Below are 12788 nucleotides of genomic sequence, written 5' to 3' on the forward strand. Positions count from 1 at the left end.
GAACTTGGAGATTTAGAATGCGATAACGCAACTCACGTAGGGTGAAATAGTGCCTAAATGTAAATGAAAGTGAAATGAAACAGAATTTTAAGGAAAACTTTGAAGCAAGGTCGAAAGTTTGGTCCACAGAGAACAGACATTTATGCTCATATATAATACATGCAAATGGTGTGTAAACTTTATAATAAGACACTAGCGACTTCTCACTTCAGGTGCACCAGTTGTCCAACATCCTTTCATGGGCATTTCCACTTACTTTCAAAATGGCGGCTGAGCTTTTACACACGTTGCGAGATTAAGATGAAGGTCTGTTCTCTGTGTTTCGTCTTTTGTAAATTTTGTATATAAACCTCACTTTAATATTAATAAAATCAGTCTTAATCGTAAACTCACGACCATCAGATCTTATTTCTCTCTCACCAACTCCTACCTTTAGCTTGACTGCCGAAAATCCGAAAGCTTAGTCCGTCGTTTAAGATACTGTTAATTAGGTCTCTACGCAATAGCGTTAGAGAACTATTACCGGTTTAATTTCTTGAACGGCGCTCTAAACCATAATCAATCAGCAGTCAAGTTGCTAACATTTTGGTAGCTCCAGAGAGGAGCTACTCCCCTGAGCCAGCCAAGTTCGTAACATTTTGGTGGCTCCAGAGAGGAGCTAGTCCTCTGAGCCAGCCAAGTTCGCAACAGGTTTTGTAAGAAATTTGCAAGGTATGATGCAATAAATGATGCAAGGTACTTAAAATACTTTTAAAATAGTGAAATGAAATAGCATAAATTTGAAGAATACTTTAAAAGTTGGTGTGGCTACTTAACTAGTCGAACACAGTGATCCTTAATTGGTTTTTGCACATAATTGGGTATTTTAGCGGTATTTAAATTCTCACATATTATGATTATATATGAAGTCACCGTAAAGTCACATGAAGACTTTTTCAAATTTGACGAGTAAAAGTAATTAAAAAAAGCATTTTTTCATTTAAAAATTTTTTTTAGGATAAGACGATAGCTTATAAGTAAACCATTTTTCTTCTCAGGTCGCCTTAGACAACACAGTGGATAGATAAACTATGGTCATCAGCCGATACAGGTTTCATATGGGAGCTGTCAAAATGAAAAGCTCTATCAGAAAGATAGAAGAGAAGAAGAGAACTTCTGACATCATTTCAATCAATCGGTTTGGTTGATATCTGTCAAACAGCAAATCATTCTATTTTTGATTTTTATTAATTTTTTCATCAAATATTCACTTAATTGAAATAAAAAAAGAACTGTTAGATTCAGAAAACGACGGGCTATCAAATGAGGCAAAAAAAGCAACTTTTTTAAGAAAATTAAAATACCCAATTGGAATGTTTTTTTACTTTGCAAAATTTGATCCTTAATCGGTTTTTACACATAATTGGAATGTTTTTCTGCTTTGCAAAATCTTTAAGCTTGTTTTATATCGGTTCAAGTCAAAGTTCTGGAGATTCGAACATCTGTCAGTCCTAGCGAACCATGTTGCTCCGGCTCTGTATGAAAATATGAATGTTCTCTTTGGTTATCATGTATCTTGCTTGCAATAGCCTGGTTTATGTTAATTTCACAAAAAACAAATGCTTTGCCACTTGAGCACGTCGATTTTTATAATTTAACGTAATATGTAACCTGCCTTTTGTCGCACAAATATACAAAAACTTTATTTTCTCCTATATACTGTAAATTTACAGTTAACAAGTTGTTAACAAACCATTGACCAAAAATACCAAAACCAATACCAAAAATAAAGTACACAATTTTCTTACATATTGCAATAATAATTTCACTTGTACACACTTAGAAAAAAGCACCGAATTCGGTAAAATTTTACCGAAATCTAAACAGCTGAACGTTCGGTAAAATTTTTTATGTTACCAAACGTTACTAAAGATCAGTAAACGTCGATATGCACGGTCGAAATTTTTACCGAACGTTCAGCTGTTTAGATTTCGGTAAAATTTACCGAACTGTTTAAGTGTGTACATTGTCTACATTAGGAAAATTTAAAAAAAAAAATTCCGATTCTTCAAGCAAACTGTCAATTTTCTCACCGTTCGGCTAATTCCGAAGACCACCACCGTCAGAGCATAATTTTCTGTCGAATAGGTCACTACCGTGCTCTTTCTTTCGTTTACGCCAAAGGAGGAGAGCAAAAATGTATGAAATGTAAACACGTGTACCTGTAACTGTAAAACCACCCCATCGACATCTCTATATCGAGCTGCAGTAAACGTCAGCGACAGCATGTCCGGGGCTCAAAATTTGACAGCGGGCCCAAATCAGACTGCTCGCAGTTGAGTGAAACGCAGTGCTGCCATGCTATCTCATTTTCGCACACACGAGATGTTGGCGGCGAAAACATGGTTGTCTGCCGATGGGGTGTGTAAAACCATGTAAACCTGAGAGTCGCGAAGACGGTCTTTTTTTTCTCATGCTTTGACCGTTTTTTTTCCTACTATATTTGTACAGTGAACCCCCGTTCGTTTGAACGATTCCTCATGCAAACTAACGAGGTTAGTTTTTAATTTGAACAACTGGTAACCTTAAACACAGACAAACAGACGAGACACTCGCGTTAATTCCATCGTCCAATCAAAAACCACTCATTTTTCAAAAAAGCATGTTTCGCAACATGACCACACCGCCGCGCGCGATTGTTGCTTTGAGTTTTCAGTATAAAACCATACAAATGTAATAACCCTACAGCGTAAAACCCTGCAAGTGCAAGCTACTCCGCGACATGCATAACTGAGGGTGCTAGTGTGCAAGCAAAATGTGTAGGACGATGGTTTTTAAAAGATTTTCTTCTATGTGCAATGTCAGTTCGTCAGTGCCTTAAATATGCTGGAACATGAACTTGCCGCCCTGCTCTTTATTATTGTTTTGGTAGTTTGATTCAGTTGGCAGTTATAAGCAGCGAATATTATATTCTCCGATTGGATTTCTATCATTATCGTTGGGAAAACGCAACGTGAAATAGATTTAACACTCTAGGTCAGTACAAACAAACCGTGTTTATGTGCATTATCTGCATAAGCAAATGATGTCATGTTGAGAATGACATTTGAACCATTTTTAATTTGCAAGTCGTGCAAACCAGCGGGTTTCAAATTAAAAAGTGTTCAGATTAAAAATGATCAAACGAACGGGGGCCCACGGTACCGTTAAACAACCCAATTGTAATCAATGAGGTAAGCTGTTTCCTAAATTGAGCCTGCAACAATGTTCTAAACGACTTACCCTTGTCCGTTACCCTATCCAGCTTTTTACGAGCCATAATGGCGGACGTGTTTGTAATATTTGAACGGCATCTTTAAAATTTCACTAATACATCGCAAGTCTTGTTTCCGCGCGTTCACGGTAAAGCCACGTAAAACTAAAAGAATGTACGGAAAGAAAACGTGTGGTGTAAGGGAAATGTCAAAATTGATGTTTAAATATTACGAACACGTCTGCCATTATGGCTTGTAAAAAGCTGGATACCGCATCTGACGTTTGTTTTCGTTTTTATCTTCAGGTAGCGCCACGGCGGCAGGTTTTACTCGAATTCGTCAATAACGCCATCTGGTGCCCGATGCACTTGGCTTAGAAATCTTTGACATAACGTATATCTGCCAAAATGGCAACCCAGTTTTCAGAAGACAAAGGAAAGAAGATAGAAATGTACGTGTCTAACTTGTCTAACACATCAAAGAAGGTGCAGCAGCAGCTCTGAGTGAATGCTTTTTGTCGCCTTGTTCAGGTTGAGCAGTGTTTTTCCGTGATTTGTGGCGAATTTTGTGGTTAAATTTATACAGAACTGTACATCGGTGAATTTGCTATCTTTTGTGCAGCTTGGTGAAATTTAAAAGTGCTTGAAAATTTGGCATACTGTAGCATTTAAATATCCATAGCCATTTGCCTTTCAATCATCTTTCACTGAACCTCGGGACTAGAGCAGTGGAGCGAGCAAGAACGCATTCATCACGGTAGGAAGGGTCAGCGCGAGCAAGACCAAACGAAAAGAAAGTTAACCATCATCGTCGTCATTGACTGCATTAATCATTGACAACCACAAACCTGCTCGCTACTAAAGTTACATTCGAAACCTTTTCGCTGCTGCTAGGTAGTTGCTGGGCTGCTGAACATTTTCTACACGAAATGACCTACCGAGAGGCTTCTCACGCCGGAAGCTGGTATACCGATTCAGGTAAGCATTCGGGGTCACTAAATGCTGCATTATCAACTCTGTTTTGATGGTTGTTTTCCCGTTTTAATTACTTTCTCGGAAGTCATTCAGGTTTTGAACGGGCAAGCTTAATTTATTCTCTCTGGCTTTGCATCTATTTATGTTTTCAGGGTTGAAAATTTTCTTTCATTAAGTTTATTCATTGAAATTCAGATTACGCATTTGCTTCTTCTAAAATTCGTTTTTTTTTTAATACAACTAGGTTCCGATTTAAATCGACAACTGTCCAAATGGTTGGACGATGCTGACCTAACTTTTGGACCGGCCCGTGCAATTATTGCTCCGTAACTATGTTTTTTCTTTGGGGAGATCGATTGGTGTTAAATTTTTTTTTTTTTCATTTGCAGCCACGCTGGTTATCGTTACTGCGGAGCATGTGGAGCCTGGGCTTACCGACAGATTAGTCCGGCGGTTGTGTAAGTATTTTCTGCAGCAAACTGATAAATAAAACATGTGACGGTATTTGCTCTTTTCTTCAGCAAAAGAGTTTTCATTCTGGGACCGTCGCATCATGTGCGGTTGTCGCGTTGCGCTTTATCTGCGGCCCAGTACTGTCGCACGCCGCTGTACGATCTCAAAGTAGATCAGCAAGTCAACGCTGAGCTCGAAGCGACTGGTCATTTCAAGTGGATGGACCAGAAAACGGACGAGGATGAGCACAGCATTGAGATGCATCTTCCGTATGTGGCCAAAGTGATGGAAGAGTGAGTATTGTTCTGTCCAAGATTACTCTTAATTCTGTTGGATTAAATATCCCTTTTTTTGGCTACCGCAGTTTTCGAGACCAGTTCACAATTGTGCCAATCATGGTCGGTTCGATTAGCAACGAGTGGGAGGAAACATACGGGAAATTGCTCGCTCCCTATCTGGCCGATCCGCAGAATCTCTTCGTTATATCGTCCGATTTTTGCCACTGGGGCGCTCGCTTTCGGTACACGTACTACGAGGAATCGCATGGTCCGATCTACAAGTGGATCGAAACGCTGGACAAAATGGGTATGGATCTGATCGAAACGCTCAAGCCGGAAAGCTTCGGTGAATATCTGCGAAAGTACAACAATACGATATGCGGCCGGCATCCGATCGGCGTGTTGCTGCAGGTAGGTTTCACAGATCGAAAGCCGCAAAGGGCGAATCACAAACAACTGCAATTCAATATAATCTATGATTTCTCAATTTCAGTCAGTGGAAGAGCTGAAGCGACGTGGTTATCGAATGAGCTTCAAGTTTCTTAAGTACGACCAAAGCAATCAGTGCTGTGATAAGAAAGACTCCAGCGTTAGCTATGCCTCAGGTTCGCTGATTTTCGAGTAAGCGAAGCCATCTATCCTGTGCAAAATATTTTTTAGTGTTTAATACAATGATAGGCACACAAGATATAGCGATAGTGATTGTAAAAAAGTGAGAACAAATTGATCCAATGAGGCACAGGTGAACAAACGGCGAGACATTAAGAGATCAGGATTCAGCAGATTTTTTAATATATAATTTTCGAATTATTGAATAATTATTTAAGTTTTTAAGTTAACAATGAATCGCGTGTTTTCGAGTTTCAGAGCTAGATTGTAAGAGATTAGAAGCAACGAGACGTCGATAAAAATTTATTGAATTTCCGACCAGGGTGGCTCATCGATTGAACAGCTGAGACGGCTAGTAAAACAGAAAACTGGCAAAAATAGGATGTTTTGTACAAACCCACCAGGACACTAGGCAATAACAGGACATATCCTAGTTAATCAGGGCATGTGGCCACCCGCTGGTAAGAACTAAAGCCTCATAGTTTTGGCAGCTGTGTGTGAATTAGGAAGCAGGTGTTTAACCTATTCAATGTAATACGGTATGCTAAGAACTGTAGCTTATATTCGTTACGAACAAAATACGTTCAAATACGTTAAGGTAAAACGTATTTAATATTTGTTTGAGTGAAATAAAATCAGTATAGAAGCATCAATCTGTTGTGCACGTGTGCTAACTGAAGCACTTTTCACCAGGCATTCTGGCAACATGTCCAAGCCACTGCAGTTTGTCAAATTGTATTAGCTTTACTGGATCTGAAAGTTTTCGCGGCGATAAGGCACTTATGATAGTGTGTAGTCCAAGATGAGATGGTTTGATATCCTGGAGAATGTAATAGCTTTGCATTTGTCGGAGTTGCTGGCAAGACTGAGTAGGATCCTTGCCTCAGCCTCGTAGTTGACCTGTACTCTGGCGGCCAGCTGCGAAGTCGGTCAATACATTGACCCTTCAAGTCTTAGAAAGCCGTAAGCCCAAGGTTTTTTTTGTCGGAGTTTAGCACCATGCGGTTATCTATGTAGCGAAAAATGATAACTGATCCTGTAGAACCGCGGCCTAGGACGGATTTTCTACGTTTGCATATAGCTTAAGATTATCAGCAAACGCGAGTCGTGGAAATTTGGACAGGAAATTGACATCGTTGATGTAGACTAGGAAGATCAACGATCCAAGATGGCTACCGGGATCCAAGATCCCGACCTCCTCGTGATACCAGCCGGAATACGATCAAGCTTAGCGGAGATCGGGTAACCAACCCCGGTGGAAACTAAGGTCGTATACTAACCGGGAAGGAGGTATAGTGGGTCTCGGTACTATAAGATGGCAGCTCCATCTCGAGACTCGGTCGTGTTGCTCCAGTACGGCTACACACCTAAATTAAATTAAAACTAACAACATTCAAGCATATTCGGAGCGGAATATTCGGCATCGAACTAGGCGACGGAACAAGGACGACGAATATAGACTCGTTACTTGGAACTGCAGATCGCCAAATTTCGCAGGTTGCGAGCGGGTGCTGATTGAACAGCTTGAACCCCGCAAACTCGGCATCGTAGCTCCGCAGGAAATCTGTCGCAAAGGAGGGAAGGTATGGAAGATCCGTGGCGGAAAGGCCCAGTTTTTCCAGAGCGGTGGCGCTACCAACGAACTGGGAACGGGCTTTGTAGTGCTGGGCGGAATGCAGGATCGCGTGATAGATTGGACCGATCAACGAGAGAATGTGTGTATTGAGGATAAAGGACCGTTTCTTCAATTATAGCATCATTAACGTGCACTGCCCGCACGAAGGTAGACCCGACGATGAGAAAGAAGCGTTCATCAAGATCGTCACCGGGGATATGAACGCACAGGTCGGTAGGGAAGAAATGTATAGACCGGTGGTAGGACCCCATAGCCTGCACACCGACACAAACGATAACGGCCAACGATGTATGAACTTCGCAGCTTCCCGAGGCCTGGTGATCCGAAGCACCTTTTTCCCGCGCAAGGATATCCACAAAGCCACCTGGAGATCACCTGACCATCGTACAATGAACCAAATTGACCACGTTCTCATAGAGGGCCGGTTTTTCTCTAACATGACGAACGTACGCTCCCGTCGGGGTGCGGATATTGATTCTAACCATTACCTAGTAGCAGTACATGTGCGCTCAAAGCTGTCCACCGTGTACCGGACACGTCAAAGTCACCCTCCTCGGCTGAACATCAGGCAGCTAGATAACCCACAAGCTGCCGAGAACTACGCGCGCGTACTGAATGAGGCACTGCCTTCTTCCGAGGAGTTAGGTGCTTCAAACCTCGAAGACGGTTGGGGCAGAATACGTTCGGCCATCGGAGAGGCCGCTACTGCGGTACTAGGTATTGAGCCTCGGAGTACACAAAATGATTGGTTTGATGGGGAATGCCAACAAGCGGTGGAGGAGAAAAAAATGCTTGGAAAAATTATCTAAGTTGTGCCACTAGAGGGAACCTGGCCAAATACCGACGAGCTAGGAACCAGTTGACCACGGTGCTGAGGAGAAAAAAGCGCCAAAAGGAGGATAGAGATCGTGAAGAATTAGAGTAACTATTCCGAGCTAATGACACGCGCAAGTTTTATGAGAAGGTGAACCAAACTCGGAAGGGCTACACACCGAAACCTGACATGTGTAGGGACGAGGGAGGGAATCTAATTACCAACGAGCGCGAGGTGGTCGACAGGTGGAAGCAGTTCTTCGATGAACGCCTCAATGGCGAAGTCACAGAAGGAGGCGGAACGGAAATTAACCTAACAGCGCCCATGGAAGATAGTAATGACCTAGCACCTGATCTCCAAGAAGTCAAACGAGAAATCGGTCTGCTGAAGACTAATAAAGCCGCTGGGAAGGACCGCCTACCGGCAGAGCTTTATAAACATGAAGGAGAAACGCTAGCAAAGGCTCTACACTGGGTTATTTCGAGGATTTGGGAGGAGGGAAAGCTACCGGAGAAATGGATGGAAGGAGTGGTTTGTACCATCTACAAAAAGGGTGTTCGGCTAGACTGCTGCAACTATCGCGGTATTACGCTGGTAAACGCCGCCTACAAGGTACTCTCCCAGATCCTGTTACGCCGGCTGTCACCGATAGCACCAGGTTTCGTAGGGAATTATCAGGCGGGTTTCATGGGGGCTCGCGCAACTACGGACCAAATTTTTACTATCCGACAGATCTTGCAGAAATCTCGGGAGTACAACGTGCCCACGCATCACATCTTTCTTGATTTCAAAGCGGCATACGATACAGTCGATCGAGACAAGCTATGGCAGATAATCCACGAATACGGTTTTTCGGACAAACTAACGCGACTGATCAGAGCTGCATTGGATCGAGTGATGTGTTTCGTACGCATCTCTGGGACACTCTCGAGTCCCTCCGAGACGCGGCGAAGGTTGAGACAAGGTGACGGTTTATCCTGCATGCTGTTCAACATCGCAAATGTCTTGAGGGGGTGATCCGAAGAGCGGGCATCGAAACGAGAGGCACGACTTTTACCAAGAGTAGCCAACTTCTAGACTTTGCAGATGACTTCGATATCATTGCCAGGAACTTTGCGACGGCGGAGGCAATCTACGCCAGGCTGAAAGCAGAGTCTAGGAGAATTGGGCTAAAAATAAATGCGTCAAAGACCAAATACATGAAAGGAAGAGGCTCAAAGGAAACAAACGCGCGCGTTTACGCAAACGTAACCGTTGACGGCGACGAACTAGAAGTGGTAGAGGAGTTCGTGTATTTGGGATCGCTGGTGACCGCGGACAACAACACTAGTAAGGAGATCCAGCGGCGCATCCAAGCGGGAAATCGGGCCTACTTTGCCCTTCGTAAAACGCTACGATCAGGAAGCATACGCCGTCGCACGAAGCTAACAATGTACAAAACCATTATTAGACCGGTAGTTCTTTATGGACTTGAAGCCGTGACGCTGCTTACGGAGGACATACGCGCCCTTGCCGTGTTTGAGCGGAAAGTGTTGCGGACGATATTTGACGGAGTACAAACTGAAAGCGGAGAGTGGCGGAGGCGTATGAATCACGAGCTACAGGCACTGCTTGGGAAGACTCCCATCGTACATCTAGCGAAAGTTAGCAGGCTACGGTGGGCCGGACACGTCGTAAGGATGCCGGACGACAATGCGACGAAAATAGTCCTCTTCAACAACCCGACCGGCACCAGGAACTAGGTCGAAAGCGATTTGCGACTTCTGAGACAACTAGGAAAATGGCGACGAGTGGCCCAAGACCGAATTGAATGGAGACGAGTGCTTGAAACAGCACGAGCCACCCCGGCTCTATGCTGCTGAAGACGAAGAAGAACAAAGCAACGTGATTCACATGATGGTCGGATGGCATCGTTTCGGCCGTTACGGTAGACCCACATGAGACAATTGATCTTTTCAAAAAGTTGTCTTATATCGAAATTGTCTTATATTGAAACGGTTTTAAAAAAAAAAAATCAATAGCCAACTGTGTCAAAGGAATTTATCTTATATCGAAACAAAAATCAAGGGGTCGGTCACTCGGCATCGCCGTTTTTATGTTAGGCGACTTGAAACGAGCCGAACTGTGCCGATGCTGTACCGAAAGTGTCGAACTGCAAGATTCGTTAAATTCTCGCGTCACTTTTGATTTCGTCCAATGTAACAATTCCACCATATTGAGAAAAACGAGATCGAAGTTCTTCGAATTGAACTTTAAATTGTTTCAAAATGAAATAATTTTCAGTCATTCACTCAACGGGGTTGATGAATAATAACATTCAATATTTAACGGAGATTTTAAAAATCTAATTAAAACTAAGCAGTTTTGGTTTATTATGGAAAAAGTTACATTGGACTGTTTACCATCTCATGCTGTACTTTGGACGTTTTTATTTTTCCAGGCTATTGCACATAAATTAAGCGAGATCACCGTAAAATACGTGCGTTGCCGCGCTACGCTATTTTCGAGGCTATTTTTCAATATTAGGCCGCTTGTTTCACTTAAAATGCATAAATAATGCGAAAAAAAACTTTCACTTGCTAAACGTCCAATGTACAGATTGGGTTTGTTATGATTATTTTTGCACTTTGGACATCAGATGAGAACGACCGAAGTAACAGTCAGTCATCCATAATTCGAATGTGCACATTGGACATTTTGATAATGCTAATTTTTTAATCTCGAAATAATTCTATTTGGGCAGATGTTTTTGTATAACATAGAGTTTAAAAAGAGCAATAATTTGTTGTGATAAACCAGATTTGTTTACATTTGTTACATTGGACGAAATGAAAAGTGTCGCGAGAATTCGTTATAATCTGATAGATTTGGCAACCGTGCGAGATGATTTTGACAACTGGCAGTGCTCCCATTTCATATGTAAAATTGAACCGGAGGTGTGCCGCTTGATATCTCTGGAGTGCCGCGGCACGTGGTGCTGAGTGTCCGACCCCTTGGCAAAAATGGTCTTATATCGAGATTGTTTTATAACGAGGTTGACTTATATCGAATTATCCCTGTACACTCAACCCACGCTAATATGAAAAACACCAGATTGGGCGAGTTCATTTTTAATCTGAATATTCGGTAACTCTATTCATTTTCACATACGCGCACCCTATGAACTTGTTGTTTTGATTTGACGAAAACAAACGTTTTGAAAACATTTCAAACATGCGTGAATTCTAAACGTCCGGTTTGTAGAACAGGTAATTGGCTCGGCAGTTTCGACTAAAATGGTCTATTTTGAGTACTGGCGAGAGGTAAGTTCCATATGAGCTATATTGCCAAAGCTCTTGAGCAAGAGGAAACGCATTACGTTTTTTTGCTTTTATTCAATTTACCCGGTCAACTTTAACGTCAATTGTGTATGACGCTTGATCGGTTTTTAATGTGAACGCATTCATACCACCGGGGTACAGATTAAAGAATGTCGTACCAACGGGGGTACACGGTATGAGGTATTTGTTGAGCTAGTTATTAAATATCTACAATTTTGCTGAAAAAAGCTATAGGTTGCATCCTTGTATCTTATCTATTCACTGTGCTACAATGCTGCTGCCCCGTTGGTAGTCAAGTGAACGTTGATTCGGTTACCAACGGGGTAGCAGCCGTATAGTACCTTAAATTCAAAAGATGCAGTGAGTCAGGTAAAACAGTAGGCAGATCTATCAGATTATAACGAATTTAACAATTCTTGGAGTTCGGCACTTTCGGTACAGCATCGGCACAGTTCGACTCGTTTCAAGTCGCCTAACATAAAAACGGCTGTGCTGAGTGACCGACCCCTGGCGTTGTAGAATAACGGGAACAACATCATTATAACGTTCTTGTCGAAGCATCTTGGCTTTTTTTTTCATTTTGTTTTCTTCTTATGAAACCCCCACTTTGCGACGACGCTACAGATCTGTCTGTAATATTCTGACTTTCTGACACCTTGCACCATAATCATCATCATCATCATCAGCTGACGGACGGCTCTCTTTTGACAGTTCAGTTGCGCTGAGGACGTGTACGTGTGTGCGAGCGTCGAAGCAAAAAAAAATAATTATTTACGTTGATTTTTGTCCGTTGTCGTCGTTCGTCGTTGCCTTTTCCTGCAAAGCAGATTTTTTTTTCGCAACCGCGTTCGTGTTTGATTGCAAGTGTTTATTCAGTGAAATTTGTAAAGAATATTGTACCTTATTAGCCGTGTGGTAAATTAAAGCTTCTGTGCGAGTTCGTGTTCCGTGGTAAGATTGCATTGTAATCATTTCCTTCCGGCGGTCGTGCGAAGTGAAAGGTCCCGTTTGGTGTCATTTTTGCATTGTTTACTACCTCAATGGCAGAGTGTCGTGATGTGAAATTCCTCTAGAGGAATGTGATTGTGGCTGATATGCGGCCAATCGTCCATGTTCTAAGAAGAGAATCCGTGCTTGTTGAAGATTTGCGGCTTATGTGTAGTCGATTATGCAACGTAGCCTAGCGATATACAGTTAGAAATTGATAATAACCTAGAAAACCCACCGAGCAGAAATCTGAAAGATCGGCGATTTCGACGTCTGCAGGAGATGCGAGCCGACATTAACTTATCAGAGGGGGTTTTGTATCGTTGTTAAGGGGCATCGGAGGCACCATTACAAGCAAAAGCCGTTGAACAAACCGTAAAAGATTCAAAGATCAGAAAAATTCTTGAGATTCTGCCGGTCTAAGAACATAATCTAAAAATAGCGTGTGATGTTTGTAAATACAGTCGCGTAAATGATTCAAGGG

At 42.3% G+C, this 12788-nt stretch overlaps 2 protein-coding genes across 5 annotated transcripts in view; both read left to right on the forward strand.

The window, feature by feature from the left end:
- The first annotated feature begins 3737 nt into the window (after positions 1-3737).
- LOC128742617 (protein MEMO1) lies at positions 3738-6190 on the forward strand. Its single transcript, XM_053839032.1, has 6 exons — positions 3738-4210; positions 4452-4533; positions 4597-4665; positions 4729-4953; positions 5025-5349; positions 5432-6190. Exons 1-6 carry the CDS (start codon positions 4162-4164, stop codon positions 5561-5563), a joined length of 882 nt encoding a protein of 293 aa, XP_053695007.1. The 5' UTR covers positions 3738-4161; the 3' UTR covers positions 5564-6190.
- Positions 6191-12098: 5908 nt separating this feature from the next.
- The window catches only part of LOC128742127 (restin homolog), a 186133-nt gene continuing 185443 nt past the window's right edge, over positions 12099-12788 (forward strand). For all 4 annotated transcript variants that reach the window (XM_053838350.1, XM_053838351.1, XM_053838354.1 and 1 more), the window contains exon 1: positions 12099-12268. The gene's annotated coding sequence lies outside the window, so the exon portion shown is untranslated. The remainder of the gene's footprint in view (positions 12269-12788) is intronic.

The sequence above is a fragment of the Sabethes cyaneus genome, chromosome 3 (assembly GCF_943734655.1).
Source record: "Sabethes cyaneus chromosome 3, idSabCyanKW18_F2, whole genome shotgun sequence".
Taxonomy (NCBI): Eukaryota; Metazoa; Arthropoda; class Insecta; order Diptera; family Culicidae; genus Sabethes; species Sabethes cyaneus.